The sequence below is a fragment of the Oncorhynchus kisutch genome, linkage group LG10 (genome assembly GCF_002021735.2).
Source record: "Oncorhynchus kisutch isolate 150728-3 linkage group LG10, Okis_V2, whole genome shotgun sequence".
Taxonomy (NCBI): domain Eukaryota; kingdom Metazoa; phylum Chordata; class Actinopteri; order Salmoniformes; family Salmonidae; genus Oncorhynchus; species Oncorhynchus kisutch.
In genome coordinates, this window is record NC_034183.2 from 28,916,689 (window position 1) to 28,940,117 (window position 23,429).

Here is a 23,429-nt window from a genome sequence, read left to right on the forward strand (position 1 = left end):
GCCAAATTTCAGTTTATGTGACAAAACCATCTAAAACGCTGTGAAATATATGTTCAATAACCAAAAATATTATATATTATGTTTTTTTAGCTGGTGTACAAAACCGAAAGTAAAAGCAAAAACAAAACTTAAGATCAGGAAGCATAGAAATAGCACACATAGAACATATCTACTGCTTCTTAGAGGTTCTTTCAATGAGAATGACCAATCTATAACTCACATTCCTATGTGAATTTGTTTGGGTCGCCCCAAAAAGTTACATATTGAAGGGACACTTGAAATGTTTTATACAACTTGGCACTGTTCTATGACAGCTGCTCTGGACACAAAACAGTTAATTACCTGTTTAAGGCCTATATATTCAATCTCTTTAGGCAAGAATGTATGCTTTTAGTCCATGTGTGACACAACATCAGTAGGAATAAAGCATATGATGGTGGAGATGGGGTATCTGATGGATATCTGACACATAGGACTGGATGTTCCCATTCCCACCCAAACCTGCAGTGGACAAACTCATGTGTAATTTAAAGCGTCATGACGAAGTAGGCTACTGGACCTTGTGAAAAATGAAAGATTTATGCGGTGTTTGCAGCTCGGCCCCGGTAGAAGCGATCAGCAGCATTCACTAAAAAGGGCGGAGCAAGGGATAGAACAGAACTTGATGCGATCGTGACGTAGCCTCCATCGAGACCTTTAATCCTCTTCCGCAGCAGTACAGCCGGTATCGAGAGGAGGGGGTATACGGTCGGACAGGACTGGATTTCGGAGGCGACAATATAAGGCTAACTTTAACATGAATAAATAGGGGCTTAGATTCATCGTGTTTAAAATAAGAAATAAATATTCATTGTAGAAAACGCCGACCAAACAGAGACAAACCTCTCATCTCTCATAGACTATTTATCTGTCGACGCATCTATTCTGCACATTCTCCTATGTTGTTCTAGGCGGAGGAATGGACAACTGCGTTCATCCATATTTGTAGATAAATAAATGGATGATTACGTTTTGGTTTATTACAGACAGCGACCATTGGACACCGCTCTACTCCTCGACGGACGCACTCTAATATCTGCTCCTCCTCTTCTCCGGTTTCCATCCGCCAGTTGCGCCCCGGCTCGCCCTTGGTCTCGCACAGTAGCGTCGCCGCCTTGTCCCCACTGTTCCTGTCAGTTGCTGCGCATCGGCAAAACATGCAGGATGAGCCTGTGGGGGTGACAACCGAACAACGATCCCCGCCAACAGAGGAAAAGTAGTACAGACAAAACAACACAGTCAATAAAGCCGGGATACAGCAACCAAATGAAACCAACAACCAGCTGGGAGCCCTCACTTCCAACTACAACCACCTGAACCAGAATCCAGATTTTGGTCAAGATAATTTTTGCCCTACACAGTCTATATTTGACCTTCAGCACGACTGGAAAATACATCAGCTAGCTGAGTTTGGATGCACTGAGTCGCCCCTACCCCAAGGAAAATTCAGTCACCTGCCGCTGAGGCAGCCTTTCACCGCTCAAGTCTCCACCAAACCCGCGTGCAGCACAGACTCCAGCCCCGGACGAATCAGCGGATCGCCAGTGGGGGAGGTTGAAGCCGATGTGGAGACTGTCGCGTCGCCATCGCCCACTTCCGTAAATCCAAACAAGGTTCAGATACAAATGGACTCCCTCATCACCCACCATATAAATAACGGCAATGGCAGTGGCAGTGGCACCGGCAATATGTTGGCCGGAAGTCTCGGGGGCGGTTTTCCAAACCTCCAGAACCAAGACATGCAGAACCCGAGTGGTGGCTCAGCTTCACCTCCACTCCATGGATTCGGAACCCCGTGGTCGGTTCAGACCAGCTCCCCACCACCCGTCTCCAACTCGGCCAACCCTATCCACCACGCAAACGCGATTAATCAAATGGCTCATACCGAGCCAGACAACAGCTTTTATCCCGGTATCCCCTCCTCCATCAACCCAGCCTTCTTCCAGAGTTTTTCTCCAGTGTCGGCTAATCCGTGCCCCGGCATTAACGTGCAGGGCTTCTCCAGTCCGTTCTCGCACCAGATCAACGCCCCTCAGCAGACGCAGCAGAGCCGCCGGTCCCCAGTCAGCCCCCAGATGCACCCCCAGCACCATCATCAGCACCAGCAAGGCGTCTTCCTGCAGCAGAGGAACAACTACAACCACCACCACCAGGTGAGCTATCTCCAGTCCTCTCTACGCATCTGTTGACACGGAAACCATAACCAGGATCCCCATAGAATAGAGAATTGATCCTTTAAAATGACAGATATATAGAAACTGTTAGAGTGGGTGGGAGATATTAATATAATACTTTTTTGTAAAGCTAATGTAAATTAGTGCACATCAATGTCACTCCTAGATTTGTATTAGGCTCAGGCTCAGGCCATGGTTATGAATATGTTATTACATGTTAGTTAGCCTACTATACAGAAGTGCATTAAAGCAGCTATGATGATGAAAACAAATGCGTCCCTGTGCTCCCAGAACATGTAAGAGCTGCCCGGGCCAATGTAAGGCAGGGATTACATTATTCAATAAACCCCACACTGTGTGTGTGAGTGTGTGTGTTTGCATGCGTGTGACTAATAGATCTGAGGTTCAAATGTAATTGTATTCATCACATGCTTGGTAAACAACAGGTGTAGACTAACAGTGAAATGCTTACTTACGGGCCCTTCCCAACAATGCAGAGAAAGAAAATAGAGAAATAATAGACAGGTAAAACACATAATAATAAATACACAATGAGCAGCGATAACTTGGCTCTATACACGGGGTACCAATACCGAGTCGGTGTGCAGGGGTACGAGGTAATTGAGGTAGATATGTACATACAACTAGGAATAAAGTCACAGATAATAAACAGTAGTGTGTGTGATGAGACAAAAGAAAGTTAGTGCAGAAAGGGTCAATGCAGATAGTTAAATAGCTACCTGGACTATTTAACTAACTATTTAGCGGTCTTATGGCTTGGGGGTAGAAGCTGTTCAGGGTTCTGTTGGTGCCAGACTTGGTGCATCGGTACTGCTTGCCGTGCTGTAGAGAGAACAGTTTATTACTTGTGTGGCTGGAGTAAGTGACCATTTTTAGGGCCTTCCTTTGACACCGCCTGGTATACAGGTCCTGGATGGCAGGGAGCTTGGTCTCAGTGATGTACTGGGCCGTACGCACTACCCCCTGCGCCTTGCGGTCAGATGCCAAGCAGTTGCCATACCATGCAGTGATGCCGCCAGTCAGGATGCTCTCAATGGTGCAGCTGTAGAACTGTAGAACTTTTTGAGGATCGTTAAATCTTCTCAACCTCCTGAGGGGAAGAGGCATTGTCATGCCCTCTTCACGACTGTGTTGGTGTGTGTGGATCATGATAGATCCTTAGTGATGTGAACACCGATTAACTTGAAGTTCTCGACCCACTCCTCTACAGCCCCGTCAATGTGAATGGGGGAGTGGTCAGCCCTCCGTTTCCTGTAGTCAACGATCAGCTCCATTGTCTTTCTGACGTTGAGGGAGAGGTTCATGTACTTACTATGACTGGGATATGTGGTTATCCCACCAAGCTATCTTAAGATGAATGCACTAACTTGAAGTAGCTCTGGATAAGAGCGTCCACTAAATTACTCAAATGTAAATGTCATTGTGTGAGTGTGTGGTGAGAGAGAGCGGAAGAGAGAGGGAGAGAGAAATGGATGTTGGTGGTGTCAGTGTGCACGGGATACTTTGTATTAGTCTTAAAGCCCTAAATCTTCTTACCCTTCCAACCCCTCCGCAGAACCAGGTCATTGTAGGCTGTTGCAGAGGGAAACACAGGATCAAAAAAACACACAAAATACCAACAATGAATACAATTTCACATTCAGTCTCTATCCACTCCTCCCCGTCCTCTCTCTCTCGCTCTCTCTCTCTCTCTCTCTCTCTCTCTCTCTCTCTCTCTAGCCCATGGTGAAGCAATCTCCCTGGGGGGGCAGTCACCAGGGGAGTGGTTGGAGCTCTGGTGGTATGTCCTGGGGTCGGGACCACCGTCATGGTGGAGGCATGGGCATCCCGGGCTCTGTCAGCCAGGTCTCCCCCATGAAAAAACCCTTCTCCAGTAACGTCATCGCACCGCCCAAGTTCCCCCGTTCCGCCGGCCCCATGGGCCCCAAGGCCTGGATTGAGGAGAACATGTTCCGAACAGACAGTAACAGTAACACGCTTATGCCTCTCCAGGTACGTGCTTTGACTGTGGTGTCTGTGTTTTTCTCAGTAAGCATAGACTGAGTGCTGCTTTAAACCTACAAAACATTAGGAACACCTGCTCTTTCTATGACATAGACTGACCAGGTGAATCCAGGTGAAAGCTATGATCCCGTATTGATGTCACCTGTTAAATCCACTTCAATCAGTGTAGATGAAGGGGAGAAGTCAGGTTAAATAAGGATTTTTAAGCCTTGAGACAATTGAGACATGCATTGTGTATGTGTGCCATTCAGAGGGTGAATGGGCAAGACAAAAGATTTAAGTGCCTTTGAACGAGGTATGGTAGTAGGTGCCATGCACACCAGTTTGAGTGTGTCAAGAACTGCACCGCTGCTGGGTTTTTCACGCTCAACAGTTTCCCGTGTGTATCAAAAATGGTCCACCACCCAAAGAACATCCAGTCAACTTGACACAACTGTGGGAAGCATTGGAGTCAATATGGATCAGCATCCCTGTGGAATGCTTTGACAGCTTGTAGATTCCATGCCCTGACGAATTGAGGCTGTTGCTAATGTTTTGTACACTCAGTGTAAATTTACAGGGGTCTGTGTGTGTGTGTGTGTGTGTGTGTGTGTGTGTGTGTGTGTGTGTGTGTGTGTGTGTGTGTGTGTGTGTGTGTGTGTGTGTGTGTGTGTTGTATACTGGTGGGTGTAGTGTAAAAGGGTTTTAATGCAGTGAGTGAAATAGGGCCGGACTCATAGGATTACGGAATTATTTCCTGAATTAGATATTGAAGCCAGAGAGTGAGTGAGAGAGTGGGTGTTTGAGAGAGAGTGGTCGATGAAAGGTAGAGAGAGAGAGCAGGGATGACAGAAGAACAGTTTAAATGATGGGAATGGGACAGTTTAATATTCACAGCCCTGTTTTCAAAGTGCAGAGTGTTTCAGTGTAGGATTGTGAGAAAGAAGGAGCAGGAAGGCGACAAACATCAAACGCAGAAAGCCAGACAGAGAAAGCAAAGCAGGAGGCAGAGGGGAAGACAGAGAGCCGGGAGGGAGCAGAGGGGGGAGAGAGGAAGACAGAGAGCCGGGAGGGAGCAGAGGGGGGAGAGAGGAAGACAGAGAGCCGGGAGGGAGCAGAGGGGGGAGAGAGGAAGGGGGAAAGAGTAAAGGGGCTCTTTAGAAAACACACAGCTGAGAATCAATGTCACTCCCAGATGACGAGCAGAATTACCATTTCAATCAGACGGGAGCAGTGTTATTTATTTCTGCCATAGTGGGAGGTGTCAGGGAGTAGGGCTGCTTTAAAGCTACTTTAACACCACGTTTAGCAGGTTTCACCTGAGTCTATTTCAGGATGGGAGTTGTTATAGCTCTATGTACACATACTTCAAGACCCATAACTGATGTCATCTAATTATGCACAGCACAGTTCTGACCTTTTAAGTACAAAGGGGGAAACTGGAGGCAGAAGGCCTTAAGAAAGGATCTTTGGGTGGGCCACCGTCGCCATACTGTATTTTCCCAGGTGGAGACTGGAAAAACACGCTAGTTATTCCCCTGTTCTATTTTTCAAAGTAATCCCCTCATCACTTTCTCCCTTCTGTCATGGCTCTGCTCTTCCTCTTCCAGGAAGCAGGCGAGGCTCCATGAATTGTTCATTTCCATAAACAGTGTCCGACTAGCAATTCCTCAGATTCCATACACGTCTCCTCTCTTTTCCTTCCTTCCTCTGTGTTATGTTTGGATAGGGCTTTTTGCATTTGTGCTTCATCATGATGTGAACGTCATTGACAGAGATATGTAGAGGGAGAGAGAGAGGGGTGTATGCTGGCACTGGGAGAGAAAGAGAGGTGACCTACTGCCTATTCCGTGGAGTGTACATTCCTACACGCTTCGATCATTCCATAATAATGCCTTTATAAATCCTTCATAAGATATGTCATACCATATAAAGGATGTTATACTACACAGACCTGTACTACATTCTTATTCGGTGACAGTGTGGCAACACTCCTTCAGTTGCTACAGTTGCTACAGCATCACATAAACTAGAATGTGCACCCGATGACAGGCTATAGGATATTTAACGGCCATGTTGTTTTTTCCTCTGTGTAAAGCCCAGCTATAAACAGGACTGGAGGGAACCTGGCCGGTCTGCCTGTAATAATCTGTTATTATCCAACCAATGGCCTTTTCTCTCTGCCCTTCCTCTTACTGTCAGGGGCCCTGACTTATGCCTCAGAGTCAGGCAGTAAACGTTAGCCTAACGTTAGCCTAAAAATCACACACAGATTGACCACTGGACCACTTTTAGATGAGTGTTTTCAATCCTGTCTGTGGAGAAGTAGTGTGTGGAGTACTGTTGAGTGGTGGTCTGGCTATGTGATGAACATACGTCTAGCATTTTCAGCACGTAGAAAATGTTTTTATTTTTATTGTCTAATTAGATAATAGTGTAAATATTAAGTTGTGAGAGGTGCTGATATGACCTTTTACTATCTTGCCTCTTGTTCTCAACCGGGAGAGGGCACAGATCTGTATAAACAATTTTCTAAGTCTTTCTTCTAAAGGCTCTGCCGTCTGTGGTATGTTATAAAGGTTGAGTCTGTCTGTCTGTCTGTCTGTCTGTCTGTCTGTCTGTCTGTCTGTCTGTCTGTCTGTCTTTCTGACGTGCTCCAGAGTTCCTGGTGAATCCATCATTGGGCCCATTCTGCTCACAAGCATACCTTAGTACCCCTGAAGTGAACAAATACAGATTTGTTTTTTATCCATGGATGTGCTGTCCACATGCAGAATATTAAGCCACACCCACAGGCTTAACCATGCCTACAGTATGTACCAGACCACTGCAGGGTTCCAGTTGTTGTATGTGTGTGTTTCAGTTTGACAGTTTTTTCCCCAGTTGTTTAAGCCTTCATATCTCTGTCCTTCCCTCTCTCCCCTCAGGATCGATCTAGAATGTACGACAGTCTAAACATGCACTCACTGGAAAGCTCTCTGATTGACATCATGCGGGCGGAGCAGGATCCAATGAAGGGTGAGACACTACTTATTTACTCCCTCCCCACCGTCGTTAATTCTCATACTTACTGTACTTACTCACTGTATAATGGGGAAGGGCATTGTGATTGTGGAGAATGGTGATTAGGGGGAATGCATTTGAGGCGCAGCATACTCTTTCCCAAGGAACTGACAGGCTTCCTGCTCCCTCCTCGAGGCATGTTGTTTTCCCCAGCGCGAGCAGCTTATGTTCTCCCTGGTAAGAGTAAGTATTACTGCCACCACCAGCTGTGCCTTTAAATTAACTTACAGCCCTGATCCTGCTGCTACTGCTACTGCTTAACCTGGGGCACACTGACAGACAGGAGTCAGGCAGCCTGGCAGCACTCTCTGTCCAGATAGGATAGGGTAGGACACTCCTCAAAGGGACAAGGAGTAGGGTGACTGGGCTGGCCCAGGAGTAGGGTTACAGAGCTTGCCCAGGAGTAGGGTGGCAGGGCTGGCCCAGGAGTAGGGTGACTGAGCTTGCCCAGGAGTAGGGTGACAGGGTTGGCCCAGGAGTAGGGTGACTGAGCTTGCCCAGGAGTAGGGTGACTGAGCTTGCCCAGGAGTAGGGTGACTGAGCTGGCCCAGGAGTAGAGTGACAGGACTGGCCCAGGAGTAGAGTGACAGGGCTGGCCCAGGTGCTGGATCTTGAGGAGAGACTCCATCCAGGTAAACTGCAGTCAGTGTAAAATGACTCCTGGCTAGCTACACACATGGTTAAGCCTACTGGCTTCAACATACTCCCTCAAACCACGGACAGGAGGCTCCTAAGCCTATATGGCAGAGACTGGGAGACAATTTTAAATTTACAGTACATAGCACATTCCCTTACATTGAATTTGACACAGTATACTACCCATGAAAGACTATTATTATTGTGAATTATTTACTAGTCTAGATAGCAATGTCATTCTCACAGCCAGTGTCCTGTATTCCACCTGTCCAGGACTATGGAGTTGAATTTCTTGTTTAGCCTGCAGGAGCAGATAGAGCGGACATTTTAGTCATTTAGCAGATAGTCTTATCCAGAACAACTTACAGGAACAATTAGTGTTAAGTGCCTTGCTCAACGGCACACCAGCAGACTTGTCACCTAATTGGCTCATGGATTCGAACCAGCGACCTTCTGGTTACTGACCCATCGCTCTGCCGACATAGGCCAGTATTCACAGCACAGAGAACCAAAGGGAAACAGACTAAATTTAGACATGATCGCACATTCACACACAGCATGTGACAGCCAGAGGAGTGCGGAGAGGAGGGTGGAGGGGAGGGGACAGTAGGGGAGGGTGGTCTTTGCCATTTATAGCCCTGACTGCTAGGCACAGGGCTAAGCTAACAGAGCAGAAGCAGAAGGCAAGCACAAACCTAACAGGGCTTTAGAAATTAGCTTAGCTAATTGGGCATGGGAGATCTACCATGCTAACATGGCAGTGGAAAAAGGGTTGCTTCTTTTTCAACTGGAGATCAGATCATTTGCCGGTATGCATTCTTTCTCTGTTCACACGTCTGAGGTTCTTTCCATTAAATAACTGACATTTGCTTCTGATACTTCATTAGGGTTAACCCAAATTGATTCAGGGTTTTACTTTGTGATAAAACATTTAGATAACCAGGAAGTTGGCGATGTTGACATTGGCAATGTTTACATAATAGCAAGTGATTCAGGTTTTGCATTGCATTCTAGGTAACATTCTCTGTAGCTTAACATGCTAAGCAAGTTCTATATATATATATTTTTCCAGCTCAAGCTGTCTCCATGGATCAACAGGGTATTGTTCTGTGTTCTGTTTCTGACACTACAGCTCAGTAGGCTATAGCCATGTGACAAGGGTGCTGCTGCTCCATATACATGGCCGTGCCCGTGATGGCCTCGCCCTGGCCTCTCCATCTGCTGAGAGTCTCATCCCTGTGTGTATGTGTGTGTGTGTGTGTGTTGTGTGTGTCTCTCTCTAATGTCAGGCCGTGTGGGATGCCCTCACCCTGGAGCCGACGGCCTGCTCATGCTCAATGGTAATTATCTCTCCTGGCCAACGCCAGCTTGTGTCTCTTTTTCCATCTCTTTTTCAGTGTAAATGTTTCCATATCATGATTATCACATTGGGGACGCTTAACCAGGCTAGTTCGAGAAGCAGGCTAGACAGTATGTGTAGAATGGAACATTTCTGAACTTCATTTATTTTCTGAACTTCGGGATTGCTTTGTTTAATGAGTAGTGTTGGTTCTCCTATGCTGTGCTGTGTGTGTCAGTTAGACTGACAGTAGACAGTAGTAACAGTGTAGTAAACATGTCTCCTGTAATATATGTATATAGAATCTATACGACAAAGTCAGCCATCATGTGAACTCTAAAAACCTCATGAGGGATATGCATTGTTGCTGTAATCCTACAGTGGCTTAAGATAATGAAGTACTGTATGTCCAAGAGGAATGTTTAATAGTGTCCTTCGCATGATGAAGTGAAATGACTAGTTGTCTAAGTCTTAAGACAAATTTGCCCAATCTGTTTTTTTGCACATTCTGCTCTCAGAGAACAGTTCGCTTTGAAACTGCAGTAAAAGTGCAGTAACTGCAGTCGACTGTGGTATTTTGGACTCAGTAATTGCAGAATGCAGTTATACTGCACTGTAACCGCAGTTATACTGCAAAATTTGTTAATTGGCAGCTAAGCACTGATCATCATGCCACTTAATTTGATACAAATTAAGACCCTCAATATTTATTGGAAAGGAGCATCAAGCTCATCACCGTGCACTTTCACCACCCTGTAGCCTAAACTCTGCATGCATTTCCAAGTTGCAGTGGGAGGACCACCAGCATAGCATCGCATGACAGCAAATGTACCTCCACATGCTAGTTATTCTATCAAACAATTGCGCAAGTAATCATTTCCACCACAATTTGTTGCGTAATTCATTTTAACGACACAAAAAGATCCCACTATGTCGAACGAACAAATGATGTGTCAACGTTTATAGAACAGACACTTCCATGACACTTGTTTTGATACACAATGACATTACTCACATAAAAACTGTGGAGGGAAACGCAATGACAATCTTGTGACCATAATAAGGTTTTATGATACTCCAACCATGCAGTCAGATGAGGAGGAGATGAAAGGGGGTAGGGGTAAATAATGGTACTAGAGGGCCATAGTTTGATTGCTCTGTAGTGTCAGTGGTACCAGCCAGGTCTGTGGGTGATTTACTTTGCGAGGAATGTCTGCAAGACATAAAACCATTCTTTACTTTGTTTACGTACAGCAAGGAGCTATGGGAGACGTCGAGGTAAAGCCGCCTTCATGTGACGTGCAGTCTGTGTCATGTCATGTGTGTTGCGTGTACATACACTACACAGCATGGTGTAATGCTACTGAACTGCAGCTACCAAAACAGTGTCTGGATACAAACGATTCAGTGTTTCTAGCGTCAGCATGACTCATCACCAACCGTGAAAAGGCTCAGTTCAGTCAAAATGATCTTTTTTCCTGTGTTTTGTATCATATTGTAAAACAGCTGATGAAACTAGCACTGTAAAAGTGTCTTTTTTTATCGGTGTTATTTCCTGATAGTTACTAGTTGAAAATACAATCCACAAAGGACCTTCTAATCAGTGTGTTTGCACGGGCGGGAGTTTCTGCTTGCCTGGTGTTATCACCAGGCGGTAAATTGGTTAATAGACCAATAACAAAGTTCCAAACCTTCCTGCCAATAACAGCTAGTTTTAAGTTTTCCCTCCCTACTCAGACCACTCCCAGACAGTCCTAGCAAAATTCTTCCTTGAAGAATAGTTTTTGTATATATCTGTGTAATGTATAATGTATATATTTTTCCATTTTAATGGAAAACTATTACAGTAAGGTACTTAATTGCTACCCAGAAATGATTTGATATTGATACAAAATGACTGCATTGGGCCTTTAACTGATGTGGGAGACAACAAAAAAAAGATTTAGTATGAATAATACGTGGTGTCCTCAGCAGTTGCTTTTTGTTTTTGATTGTACTATGTTACAGGTCACTGTGCTGCACCATATGTGTTTACATCCAGACATAGCACATTGCTATAGGTTTCAGACTCAGTAAACCATAGGTTTTCCTCAGTCCATTACTCTAACCCCTGCTACTGCATTCTTACCAGATCTCTATCCTGTCCTCTCTGTCTGCTGTCTGTCAGTCAGTCACAGAGCTCTGGCTGGAGAATCATGGTTCCGTGTCTTGGTCTTACAGCACATCTATACTAGATTGCACATAATCCTCTTTCACTTCATGTTTATACTTTACATTGTAGCTACAAAGCACAAAGCCTGATGACAGTTGTCAACAGCCATGGCACATGTTGTTATAGACCCTTTGCATTTATCATGTGATTCATTATAAAATGAGAAGTGTATCAGATCAGGCTGGTGGGAGGAGCTATATGAGGAAGGGCTCATTGTAATGGCTGGAATGGAATTCATGGAACAGAGTCAAAAATGTGGTGTCCATAGGTTTGATAATTTTCCATTTATTCCATTCCAGCCATAAAAATGAGCCTGTCCTCCTATAGCTCTTCCCACCAGCCTCCTCTGAGATATGTAACATTAAGCAATTGGGCTCCACGAGTGTTCAATCTAATAACTGTCATTGGGTGTTATAACAGAGATAGTACAGAACCATTGGTTGCTTCTGTTGTTTACAAACCCCCAAATATTGAATGTGCACAGGAGAAGTATGGGTGCCTTGTGATGTGACTGTATGTATGTTTGTGTGTATCTATGTGGATGTCATTGTCTATGCGGTCTGACCTCTGACCTCTTCTTCTCAAGGCCGCTCGTCCCTGTTCCCAATTGAAGACAGCCTCCTTGATGACGGGCACGATAACCAGGGAGTCCCAGGGCTTGACACCAACTGTTACCCCCACCCAAACGGGGAGCGCATTGAGCGTTTCTCCCGCAAAGTGTTTGTGGGCGGCCTTCCCCCTGACATAGATGAAGGTGAGAGGAGGAAGAGCATAACACAATCGTGTTAGTTCAGTGACTCACGTTGGTTCCTTCTTCTTTCCCCCTGCTCCCTGCTCCCTGCTCCTTCTATCTTTCTCTCGTCAGATGAGATCACCAACAGTTTCCGTCGCTTTGGCCACCTGGTGGTGGACTGGCCACACAAGGCTGAGAGCAAATCCTACTTCCCCCCGAAAGGTAAAGCTCTGCTCAGAATTCCTTTAACTGAAACTGACATAAAGGTACAGTATGTCATAAACGTATAGTATGTCATAAAGGTACAGTATGTCATAAAGGTACAATATGACATAAAGGTACAATATGACATAAAGGTACAGTATGTCATAAAGGTACAATATGACATAAAGGTACAGTATGTCATAAAGGTACAGTATGTCATAAAGGTACAGTATGTCATAAAGGTACAATATGACATAAAGGTACAGTATGACATAAAGGTACAATATGACATAAAGGTACAGTATGTCATAAAGGTACAGTATGTCATAAAGGTACAATATGACATAAAGGTACAGTATGACATAAAGGTACAGTATGTCATAAAGGTACAATATGACATAAAGGTACAGTATGTCATAAAGGTACAGTATGTCATAAAGGTACAGTATGTCATAAAGGTACAATATGACATAAAGGTACAGCATGTCATAAAGGTACAGTATGTCATAAAGGTACAGTATGTCATAAAGGTACAGTATGTCATAAAGGTATGTTTTAGCACCGTATACTGTATATATATGGCCTGTAGCTATCAATGCAGTCCCTGTGACTGCTGGAAGAGACAGCACAGCTAAGTTAACCCACATTCTCTTTCCATTATGACTACCTACATAGTCTGTGTATATAGTACTTGGTCAAATGGGAATAATTCAGTGTATAGCAGTATTTCCCCCCACTATTGGATATGCTTTCCAGGTGCTATCCCCTGAGAGTGTGTTGTGTGTTGCCTAGGTTACGCCTTCCTGCTGTTCCAGGAGGAGAGCTCAGTGCAGGCTCTGATCGAGGCCTGCATGGAGGAGGATGGCAAGCTCTACCTCTGTGTCTCCAGCCCCACCATCAAAGACAAGCCTGTGAGTCCAACACAAACCCAGCTCTCTGTTGGGCCATTCCCACCAGCAAGGACATCTGTGAGACTAGCAACACCTACACTGTGTAATTCTATCTGGCGATGATTAAATGTATGGGATATGTGTGTACGGGTGTGTGTCTCTAGGTCCAGATTCGTCCATGGAACCTGAGTGACAGTGACTTTGTGATGGACGGCTCTCAGGCTCTGGATCCTCGAAAGACCATCTTCGTAGGAGGCGTTCCACGCCCTCTCAGAGCAGGTAAACACACAGACACAATCTCCCTCTATCACAGAGCTCTCCAACGCTCCTGTAGTTTTTCACTCCAACCCAAGTCTAACCTGGTTCAGTTTATACACCAGCTAATTATTAAGGTGTGCTAGATTAGGGTTGGAGTGAAAACCTACAGGACAGTAGCTCTCCAAGTAGAGGGTTGGGCAGCTCTGCTCTAGTTGATCTACTCAGTATGTAATTGGATCGGTATGTTCATGTTGGTGATGGTAAATAGATAAACAGATGTTGTGTTTGAAGTAATATGGACCGTCTGAAATGCTGGCAATGTTTCCCCCGTGTAATCACATCTCGTATAATTCATCTGACAACCCCCTCCTCTACTCTTTCACTCTTGCCCCTCCCCCATCTCACCTACTCATGTGTCACCTCCCCATCTCCTCCCCCCATTCTCTCTCGTTTCTTCTGTTCTGTCTCTTTCTCTCATCTCTCTCCAGTGGAGTTGGCCATGATTATGGACCGTCTCTATGGGGGGGTCTGCTACGCTGGCATCGACACCGATCCAGAGCTCAAGTACCCAAAAGGGGCGGGGCGCGTGGCCTTCTCCAATCAGCAGAGTTACATCGCTGCTATCAGCGCCAGATTCGTCCAGCTGCAACATGGAGACATTGACAAGCGGGTATAGCCCTCCTCCCTTTCTCCCTCTTTCCCTGCCATCCTTCCCTCCCTCCCACCCACCGCTCCCTCTCATTAACCACACAATCCTGTCAGAGATGTTCTCCTCATGATTTTCTAGGGATGAAGAGAGAGAGAGAGTAAGAGAGGGAGAGTGTGAGAGGATCAGTCCTCCTGAGGATTTGTGGTTCAAAGGAAAAGAGTGTGTGTGTTCCCTCAGCATCACACGCAGATAGTTAGACGGTGGTTGCTATGGAGAAGAGAATGCTTGTTAGTGCTGATTGAATTAGTTCCATTTCTCAGAGCTGACTCCTTTGTCTTTAAATCTCACAGAGCCTCAACCCTGTCCTTGTCCTTGTCAACCCTGTCCTTGTCCTTGTCAACCCTGTCCTTGTATAGTAGCATGTTCATCTCTCAGTATGTATACCAGCATTTTATCTGTGCTTTCTCAGTGTATTTACATGCTGTATGCTACATGTATTTACATCCACACCTATTATTTTATAGGTATATTATTTGGATTTTCGACAGGCAGAACAAAAATTTAATTTAGGCATACTGGTCGAAGTTAATTAAGGGTAGGTTTAGGAACAAATATCAGGTTTAGGTTAAATTTAAGTTGTTTCGCTGAGGTTAAGGTCAGGGTTATGGAAAGTCATAAAAGTTGGGTTAGCATAATGCCGTCCGCCGCCATACTGCAGATTGTCTGCCGGTCAAATATACACTTATCCTATTATCCTATATTATCCTTATCCTATTTCTCAGTATACACTGAGCTTGCAAAACATTAGGAACACCTGCTCTTTCCATGACATAGACTGACCAGGTGAATCCAGGTGAAAGCTATGATCTTCAGTGTAGACAGGTTAAAGAAGGATTTTTAAGTCTTGAGACAATTGAGATGGATTGTGTATGTGTGCCATTCAGAGGGTGAATGGGCAAGATAAAATATTTAAGTGCATTTGAACAGGGTATGGATGGTGGTAGGTGCCAGGCGCACTGGATTGAGTTTGTCAAGAACTGCAACGCTGCTGGGTTTTTCACGCTCAACAGTTTCCTGTGTGTGTCAAGAATGGTCCACCACCCTAAGGACATCCAGCCAACTTGACAGAACTGTGGGAAGCATTGGAGTCAACATGGGCCAGCATCCCTGTGGAACGCTTTTGACACCTTGTAGAGTCCATCCCTCTACGAATTGAGGCTGTTCTGAGGGCAAAATGGGGTGAAACTCAATATTGGGAAGGTGTTCCTAATGTTTTGTACACTCAGTGTATGTATCTGTGCTGTGTCTGAGTATTCCACTTCTCATCCCCTCCATGCCCCTGTACCCCTGCAGGTGGAGGTGAAGCCCTATGTTCTGGATGACCAGCTTTGTGATGAGTGCCAGGGGGCGCGTTGTGGGGGGAAGTTTGCCCCTTTCTTCTGCGCCAACGTGACCTGCCTGCAGTACTACTGTGAGTTCTGCTGGGCTAACATCCACTCCCGCGCCGGCCGAGAGTTCCACAAGCCGCTGGTCAAAGAGGGGGCTGACCGCCCAAGGCAAATTCACTTCCGCTGGAACTGAAGAGAAACTCGATCACATGTCACTATGGAGACATGGTCAGAAGCAACAGTCAAGGAAGAGAGACATCGCCAGACAGGAAAAAGTGTCATCGCCCTGCTTCTTACCGTAAGCTATCAGTATAGAGTACATAACAGTATACAATATATCTATCTTTTGTAGCAGCCAAACATTACAAGCCTCAGTTTTTCACCAATCCCCCCCCCCCCCCCTCTTTCACATCTCAGGCTCTAACAACTTTTTTTGTGGTACCTTCATATTTTTTAAGAGGATATTTAAAAAGAGATAGATGTTTTGTAGTTTTTCAAATTATTTTTATATGTGAGATTTAACGTAGAATGTTTTTGCATGGGGGTAGCCTGTCTGTCTGTTTGTCTGCTGCTAGCCACCCCCTAGTGGGTGTAGCGTGCCCTTGTTTCTGGGAAAACCTTGATTCGATAATCTGGACACCTGCCCCAGGTCATTTACCAAAGGTAGCAAAATGATAGGAAGCGTAAAAGGGATACACTTCTGCCACAAAACAAACTTTAATTGTTCATTGTTGCTATGTTCTCTTTTTCCTTATTGGGGAAGAGGTACAAAAATTATAGGGTTATTTTTGCTCTCATTTTGACCTGAAAAAATACAACTATAAATATGAATCTGGTTTGTATTAACTCTATTTAACATTTTGAATCACAAGATATATTAAAAGCTTTGCTGCTATACATAATATATGAATAGATGTATAGGTGTTATATATTAACAGCATCTGTAAACCGTAATCTTGAAAATGAAATGCAGTCTGCACTCAAACACTCATGGCCCCCATTGCCATGGAAGAATAGAATGTGAAAATTAAAATGCATGTTTGTGCATGCAGGATAGACTTAACCAACACATGCAGGATAGACTTAACCAACACATGCAGGATAGACTTAACCAACACATACAGGATAGACTTAACCAACACATGCAGGATAGACTTAACCAACACATACAGGATAGACTTAACCAACACATGCAGGATAGACTTAACCAACACATGCAGGATAGACTTAACCAACACATGCAGGATAGACTTAACCAACACATACAGGATAGACTTAACCAACACATACAGGATAGACTTAACCAACACATGCAGGATAGACTTAACCAACACATACAGGATAGACTTAACCAACACATACAGGATAGACTTAACCAACACATACAGGATAGAATTAACCAACACATACAGGATAGACTTAACCAACACATGCAGGATAGACTTAACCAACACATGCAGGATAGACTTAACCAACACATGCAGGATAGACTTAACCAACACATACAGGATAGACTTAACCAACACATGCAGGATAGACTTAACCAACACATGCAGGATAGACTTAACCAACACATACAGGATAGACTTAACCAACACATACAGGATAGACTTAACCAACACATGCAGGATAGACTTAACCAACACATGCAGGATAGACTTAACCAACACATGCAGGATAGACTTAACCAACACATGCAGGATAGACTTAACCAACACATGCAGGATAGACTTAACCAACACATGAAGGATAGACTTAACCAACACATGCAGGATAGACTTAACCAACACATGCAGGATAGACTTAACCAACACATGCAGGATAGACTTAACCAACACATGCAGGATAGACTTAACCAACACATACAGGAAACAGATATCATATAACAGATATCATACATAAACAGATATCATATAACATATATCAGATATCAGATATCATATAACAGATATCATACATAAACAGATATCATATAACATATATCATATATCAGATATCATATAACAGATATCATATAACAGATATCATACATAAATAGATATCATCTAACAGATATCATATAACAGATATCATACATAAACAGATATCATATAACAGATATCATCTAACAGATATCATCTAACAGATATCATCTAACAGATATCATCTAACAGATATCATAACAGATATCATACATAAACAGATATCATATAACAGATATCATATAACAGATATCATATAGCAAATATCATACATAAACAGATATCATATAACAGATATCATATAGCAGATATCATACATAAACAGATATCATATAGCAGATATCATATATCAGATATCATACATAAACAGATATCATATAACAGATATCATATAACAGATATCATACATAAATAGATATCATCTAACAGATATCATATAACAGATATATAACAGATATCATACATAAACAGATATCATATAACAGATATAATCTAACAGATATCATATAACAGATATCATAACAGATATCATACATAAACAGATATCATATAACAGATATCATATAGCAAATATCATACATAAACAGATATCATATAACAGATATCATATAGCAGATATCATACATAAACAGATATCATATAGCAGATATCATACATAAACAGATATCATATAACAGAAACCACTCAATCCTACAGTGAGTAGCATGTACAAAAACAATAGAAGCCTAGGTGTTCAAAATACCATGGCGATCAAGAAAAATACATTAAAACTACTTACTTAAAACATCTTGCATGCATTGATGTTGATACGTTGTTTGATCCGACATACTTATACAAAAAAATGCTATATTGGTTCTAGACTAGTGGATGCCACCATTTTGTGACGTGGTGGTTTGTGAGGAATGAAGAAGCTGTTGAGAAGCTGAGTGGTGTTTAGTCAATGGCTAGTGTCGTCTCTGTGCTGTCTGTGTGGGTCTTGTTAGTGTGTGGACAGAGGTTTTAGTTTAGTAACAATGTAGATATACGAGAATGAGAACATCACAATATTTTGCCTTCACCCCTCCTTTCCTCCCCACCTTTTTATAGTTACTGTGGTTACTCTAATGTAGCAAAGCACTTAAAAGACCAAAAACACACACAGTAGCCTGGCTGGATCAGCTAACTGCAGGCATACGACTGGGAGATGTGTGTTTGTGCGGTGTAGTGTGCCATGTGTTACACTAGTTGGCTAATCCATACCGCTGTTCAAATGTTGTCATGGAGAAGGATTCGTAAGGAAGCATCTGTCCAATATTTGTTCCTGGGTCGTGTTATCAGGCTATGAATTTTGCAGTTGGATGAAACTGTTCTATAAGAAATCTGTCTCTCATATGTACAGTAATTACTAGTTATGAGACTCCAGACCTATAGAAAGTGGCCAAGTTCTATGTCCTGCTAGTGAAAGATGACAAAGACACACCCCTTCACTGATAATAATAAAACATTTGGGTTTGCAGAATACATATTAACTGTGTTCTTCGTTTTCTCTAACTGTGACCCTGTGAGGACATCGCTCTTAAATACTTTTCAGGGGACAATCCCTCTCTCTGTGAGTAATGAACTGCTGGTGCATTAGCATATCAGCTGTATGGTACTGTACATGTCTGTATCTCTACAGGGTAATATCCCTGTTATTCCTGTGTCATAGTGTTTCATGCCCTGGTGTGGAGTCCTTGGTATCCCGTAGGTTAGGTGTCAAGTGTTGCTGTTACTACCCTATGGGGATACGATTTTATGTTTGTTTATTCACATACTGTATTATTAGAACATTCATTTGTTTAACGTCTTGAACTTTTGACCCCCTCCCTGTCCCAAGCATCTCTAATCACTTTTGATAATATATTATGCACTTCCCTTTCTATATTTCCCTCTCTTTTCCCTTGGATGATTTGATTCTTGACTCATTTTTCACCCTAGCAGTTCGATAGCTGATACAATGCAGACGTGGTTTGGGTAACAACCTATTTTTCTCCATTTCATTACTCATGAAAAATTCTGTTCTAACAAACTTCTACCTATTTATAATTCTACCAGATGATTTATTGAATACAATTTTTTCATAATTGTGTGCGGAGGCGGTGGTCTTAGGTTTTTCTATGTGAAGGAAGTAGTTATCTAATACGTTCTAATATATTCAAACTGAATCCCGTTGTTACAGGGAATGTGTTTCTGCCCCTCTCTCTGTAAATTAACAGGGTGCTGAGCTATGATGACTGGCTCTACAAAATGGTAGCCAAAAAATGATGAGCAACAGCTTCAAAGCAAATGAGGGATCCTTTAGCCACCAGCCACCCTTCTTGTACGGCGTTCGTGGTGTGGTTGGTGTTCTGCTCAGAACAGAACAGAGCTCGCTTTTACATTGTCACCATTGCCCTGTAACACTTGACTCCTTGTGCTGTTTGTTGAGTAATTTGAGTAATATGTTGAACACTGTTACCTTGTACAGTGCCTTCGGAAAGTATTCAGACCCCTTGACTTTTTTCACGTTTTATTATGTTACAGCATTATTCTAAAATTGATTAAATTGACAAAAAGTACCCCATAATGACAAAGCAAAAACAGGTTTTTAGACATTTTATTTGCATAAGTATTCAGACCCTTTGCTATGACATTAGAAATTGAGCTCAGGTGCATCCTGTCTCCATTGATCATTCTTGAGATGTTTCTACAACATGATTGTTGGAGTCCACCTGCGGTAAATTCTATTGATTTTACATGATTTGGAAAGGCACACAATGCATGTCAGATTAAAAACCAACCCAAGAGGTCGAAGGAATTTTCCGTAGAGCTACGAGACAGGATTGTGTCGAGGCACAGATCTGGGGAAGGGTACCAAAACATTTCTGCAGCATTGAAGGTCCCCAATTACACAGTGGCCTCCATCATTCTTAAATGGAGGAAGTTTGGAACCACCAAGACTCTTCATAGAGCTGGCCGCCCGGCAAAACTGAGCAATTGGGGGAGGGAGGTGACCAAGAATCCAATGGTCACTCTGACAGATCTCTAGAGTTCCTCTGTGGAGATTGAACCTTCCAGAAGGACAACCATCTCTGCAGCACTCCACCAATCAGGCCTTTATGGTAGAGTGGCCAGACGGAAGCCACTCCTCAGTAAAAGGCACATGACAGTCCACTTGGAGTTTGCCAAAAACCTGCTTCAGAGTGCTCAAGACCTCCGACTGGGGCGAAGGTTCACCTTCCAACAGGACAACGACCCTAAGCACACAGCCAAGACAACGCAGGAGTGGCTTTGGGACAAGTCTCTGAATGGCCTTGAGTGGCCCAGCCAGAGCCCAGACTTGAACCCGACCGAACATCTCTGGAGAGACCTGTAAATAGCTATGCAGCAACACTCCCCATCCAACCTGACAGAGCTTGAGAAGATCTGCAGAGAAGAATGGGAGCAACTCCCCAAATACAGGTGTGCCAAGCTTGTAGTGTCATACCCAAGAAGATCCGATGCTGTAATCGCTGCCAAAAGTGCTTCAACAAGTACTGAGTAAAGGTTCTTAATACATGTGCAAATATTTTGTCATTATTGGGCATTGTGTGTAGATTGATGAGGGGGGAAAAACTATTTAATAAATGTTAGAGTAGGGTTGTAACATAACAAAATGTGGAAAAAGCCAAGGGGTCTCAATACTTTCCGAAGGCACTGAATGTGTGTGTCTTTGTATTTTTAAGAATCATATTTATTTCACTTTTTAGTAGACAAATAACTATTTGATTTTGATTGTATTTTTTATTTCAATAGGTTTGTTATTATTATTATGATACATATTTTAGTTGTCCTAATATTCTAATTATGTTATTAAGCCGGGCTCTGTTGAAAGACAAAAAGAAAAACAATTTCAAAAATCATGTCATTATGTATATATTGATGTATTACTATATAACTGTTTTAATATGTCTAAATGGTTGATATATAATTTCAGCTTTACACCTTTTAATTGAAGGAAAGAAACGTTGAGGGTTCTATTATATTCATGGAAGACACTTGAGATTCTCCCCCTGTTGCATCGAGGCCCGCGGTGCCTCTCCTCATAGATGCTCTGAAACTTGAATATAACACATTTTGAAAGGCTGACTAACCTCGATTCTGTGTTGTGACGTGCAATACTGTTTCTAATGTTTGTATAAAAAGTAAGAATTACAGTGTAAACCTTTTTAATGCAGATTTATTTTTTTCATTGCATATTTTGCATATTTCTGATCCACAGTGTCATTTTTTACTGTCAGAAAAGAAACCCCTTTTCATTGCAACTATTTTTAAATCCAGATATCTTTGTACTGATGTAAATGATTGTAATTATTTTCAATAGTGTTTTGCTAACAAAAAGAGATACTTTTTCATGCATATTTCTATTTCATTTCATTTTCATTTTTTACATTTCATTTAATAGTAGAATACTTTGAAACATTTTTCATTTTGTATGTCATTGATATTATTTTGTATTTTTATGTGGCAATATATACAATTTTAAGAGGCTAATTGCATAGATATTATTTTAATTTGAATAATTTTTTAAGCTAAATCTTTGTAATATTGTTAAAGTAACTAATTTCTAAATTTGAGTTGGTGTATGGATTCACAAAAGTGGTTTGAGGTGTACCGATTGTAATTATTACTCAATGGTTCTTTGATATGCAAAATAGATATAATGTTGATTAAAATGTTTGTTTGTTTTGTATTTAAATGGTGTGTTGATTACAATCTGTTTTCTTTAATTTCCTGAATAAATAAAGACCCATTCTGTTCGGACACAACATGCTTGCCGTTTTTCTCTGTGTTTGTCTCTATGGCTCTGCCTAATGTTTAGGACAGTTGTTTTTCTTTGCCCGGAGTACCCCTGATGTACCTCCTCATGCATTTAACCACCTGTAAGCCTATGGTCTCATGAGTCTTCTCAAGAACCCCCATGGGTCCTTGTACCCGTGGTTGGGAATCACTGGTTTAGGATGCCATCGCTATTGCTTAGCTATTCTTGACTAAGCTACAGTATATAGGGAGAAATTACCCTCTGCTTTCTAGCCTAACTGCATAAGGAGTATTTTAGTTGTATGTCTGAATAGGAGTGGTGAGTGATATGAAACATACAGGTAACTGTCAAAATAAGTTAACACAAAGTACATTGAAAGCAGGTGCTTCCACACAGGTGTGGTTCCTGAGTTAATTAACCAATTAACATTCCATCATTCTTAGGGTCATGTATAAAAATGTCCAGTTGCCCATTGTTTATGGCTAGAAGAAGAGATCTTAGTGCCTTTGAAAGAGGGGTCTCTAAGGAGCATAGGGGGTTTAAAGAGGGTGTGTGTTTGTGTGTGTGTCACCAGATCTCAACCCATTGAACACTTACGGGAGATTCTGCTGCAGCATTTTCTACCAACAAAACACCAAATTGTAATTTCTGGAGGAAGAATGGTGTCGCATCCCTCCTATAGAGTTCCAGACTCTTGTAGAATCTATTCCAAGGCATATTGAAGCTGTTCTGGCTCATGGTGGCCCAACACCCTATTAAGACATTTTATGTTGGTGTTTCCTTTATTTTGGCAGTTACCTGTATGTAATCTAGTCTTCTTGAAAAGTGATTAAATGTTGCGTTATAGATTGACCCAGCCAGAGGCTGGGCTCCACTGGGACTAGTAAATATAAGGCCAGGATCATTGTGCAGTCCATATGATATACTGCTTAGCACATCAAGCATCCTGAGAGAGTGTGGGAGCGAGGGAAGATCGTTTCAGAGTAAATGGGTTTTGAGATCAGTTTTGACAGATGGCCAGGTTTGACCATGACCAGGGTAAATGTGACGGTCATTTGCACACTCAGAACACCTAGCTGTG

General features: G+C 42.7%; 1 protein-coding gene across 2 annotated transcripts; it reads left to right on the forward strand.

Annotated features, from left to right (window-relative positions):
- The first annotated feature begins 727 nt into the window (after positions 1 to 727).
- LOC109898008 (cytoplasmic polyadenylation element-binding protein 2) lies at positions 728 to 22,359 on the forward strand. 2 transcript variants are annotated; one of them, XM_020492731.2, is made up of 11 exons: positions 728 to 2,192; positions 3,954 to 4,226; positions 7,145 to 7,235; positions 9,206 to 9,256; positions 10,510 to 10,533; positions 12,054 to 12,221; positions 12,333 to 12,422; positions 13,197 to 13,315; positions 13,459 to 13,573; positions 14,041 to 14,222; positions 15,555 to 22,359. In XM_020492731.2, the coding sequence occupies exons 1-11, from the start codon at positions 1,665 to 1,667 to the stop codon at positions 15,780 to 15,782; spliced, it is 1,869 nt and encodes a 622-aa protein (XP_020348320.1). In that variant the 5' UTR covers positions 728 to 1,664; the 3' UTR covers positions 15,783 to 22,359. The 2 variants fall into 2 exon arrangements, with proteins under 2 accessions (XP_020348320.1, XP_020348321.1); XM_020492732.2 differs by lacking the exon at positions 10,510 to 10,533.
- Positions 22,360 to 23,429: the final 1,070 nt, after the last annotated feature.

Coding starts and splice junctions, on each gene's coding strand:
- LOC109898008 (XM_020492731.2), top strand. CDS start 1,665: ATGGACTCCCTCATCACCCACCATATAAATAACGGCAATGGCAGTGGC. Junction 13,574..14,040: donor TCCACGCCCTCTCAGAGCAG/GTAAACACACAG, acceptor ATCTCTCTCCAG/TGGAGTTGGCCATGATTATG. Junction 14,223..15,554: donor ATGGAGACATTGACAAGCGG/GTATAGCCCTCC, acceptor GTACCCCTGCAG/GTGGAGGTGAAGCCCTATGT.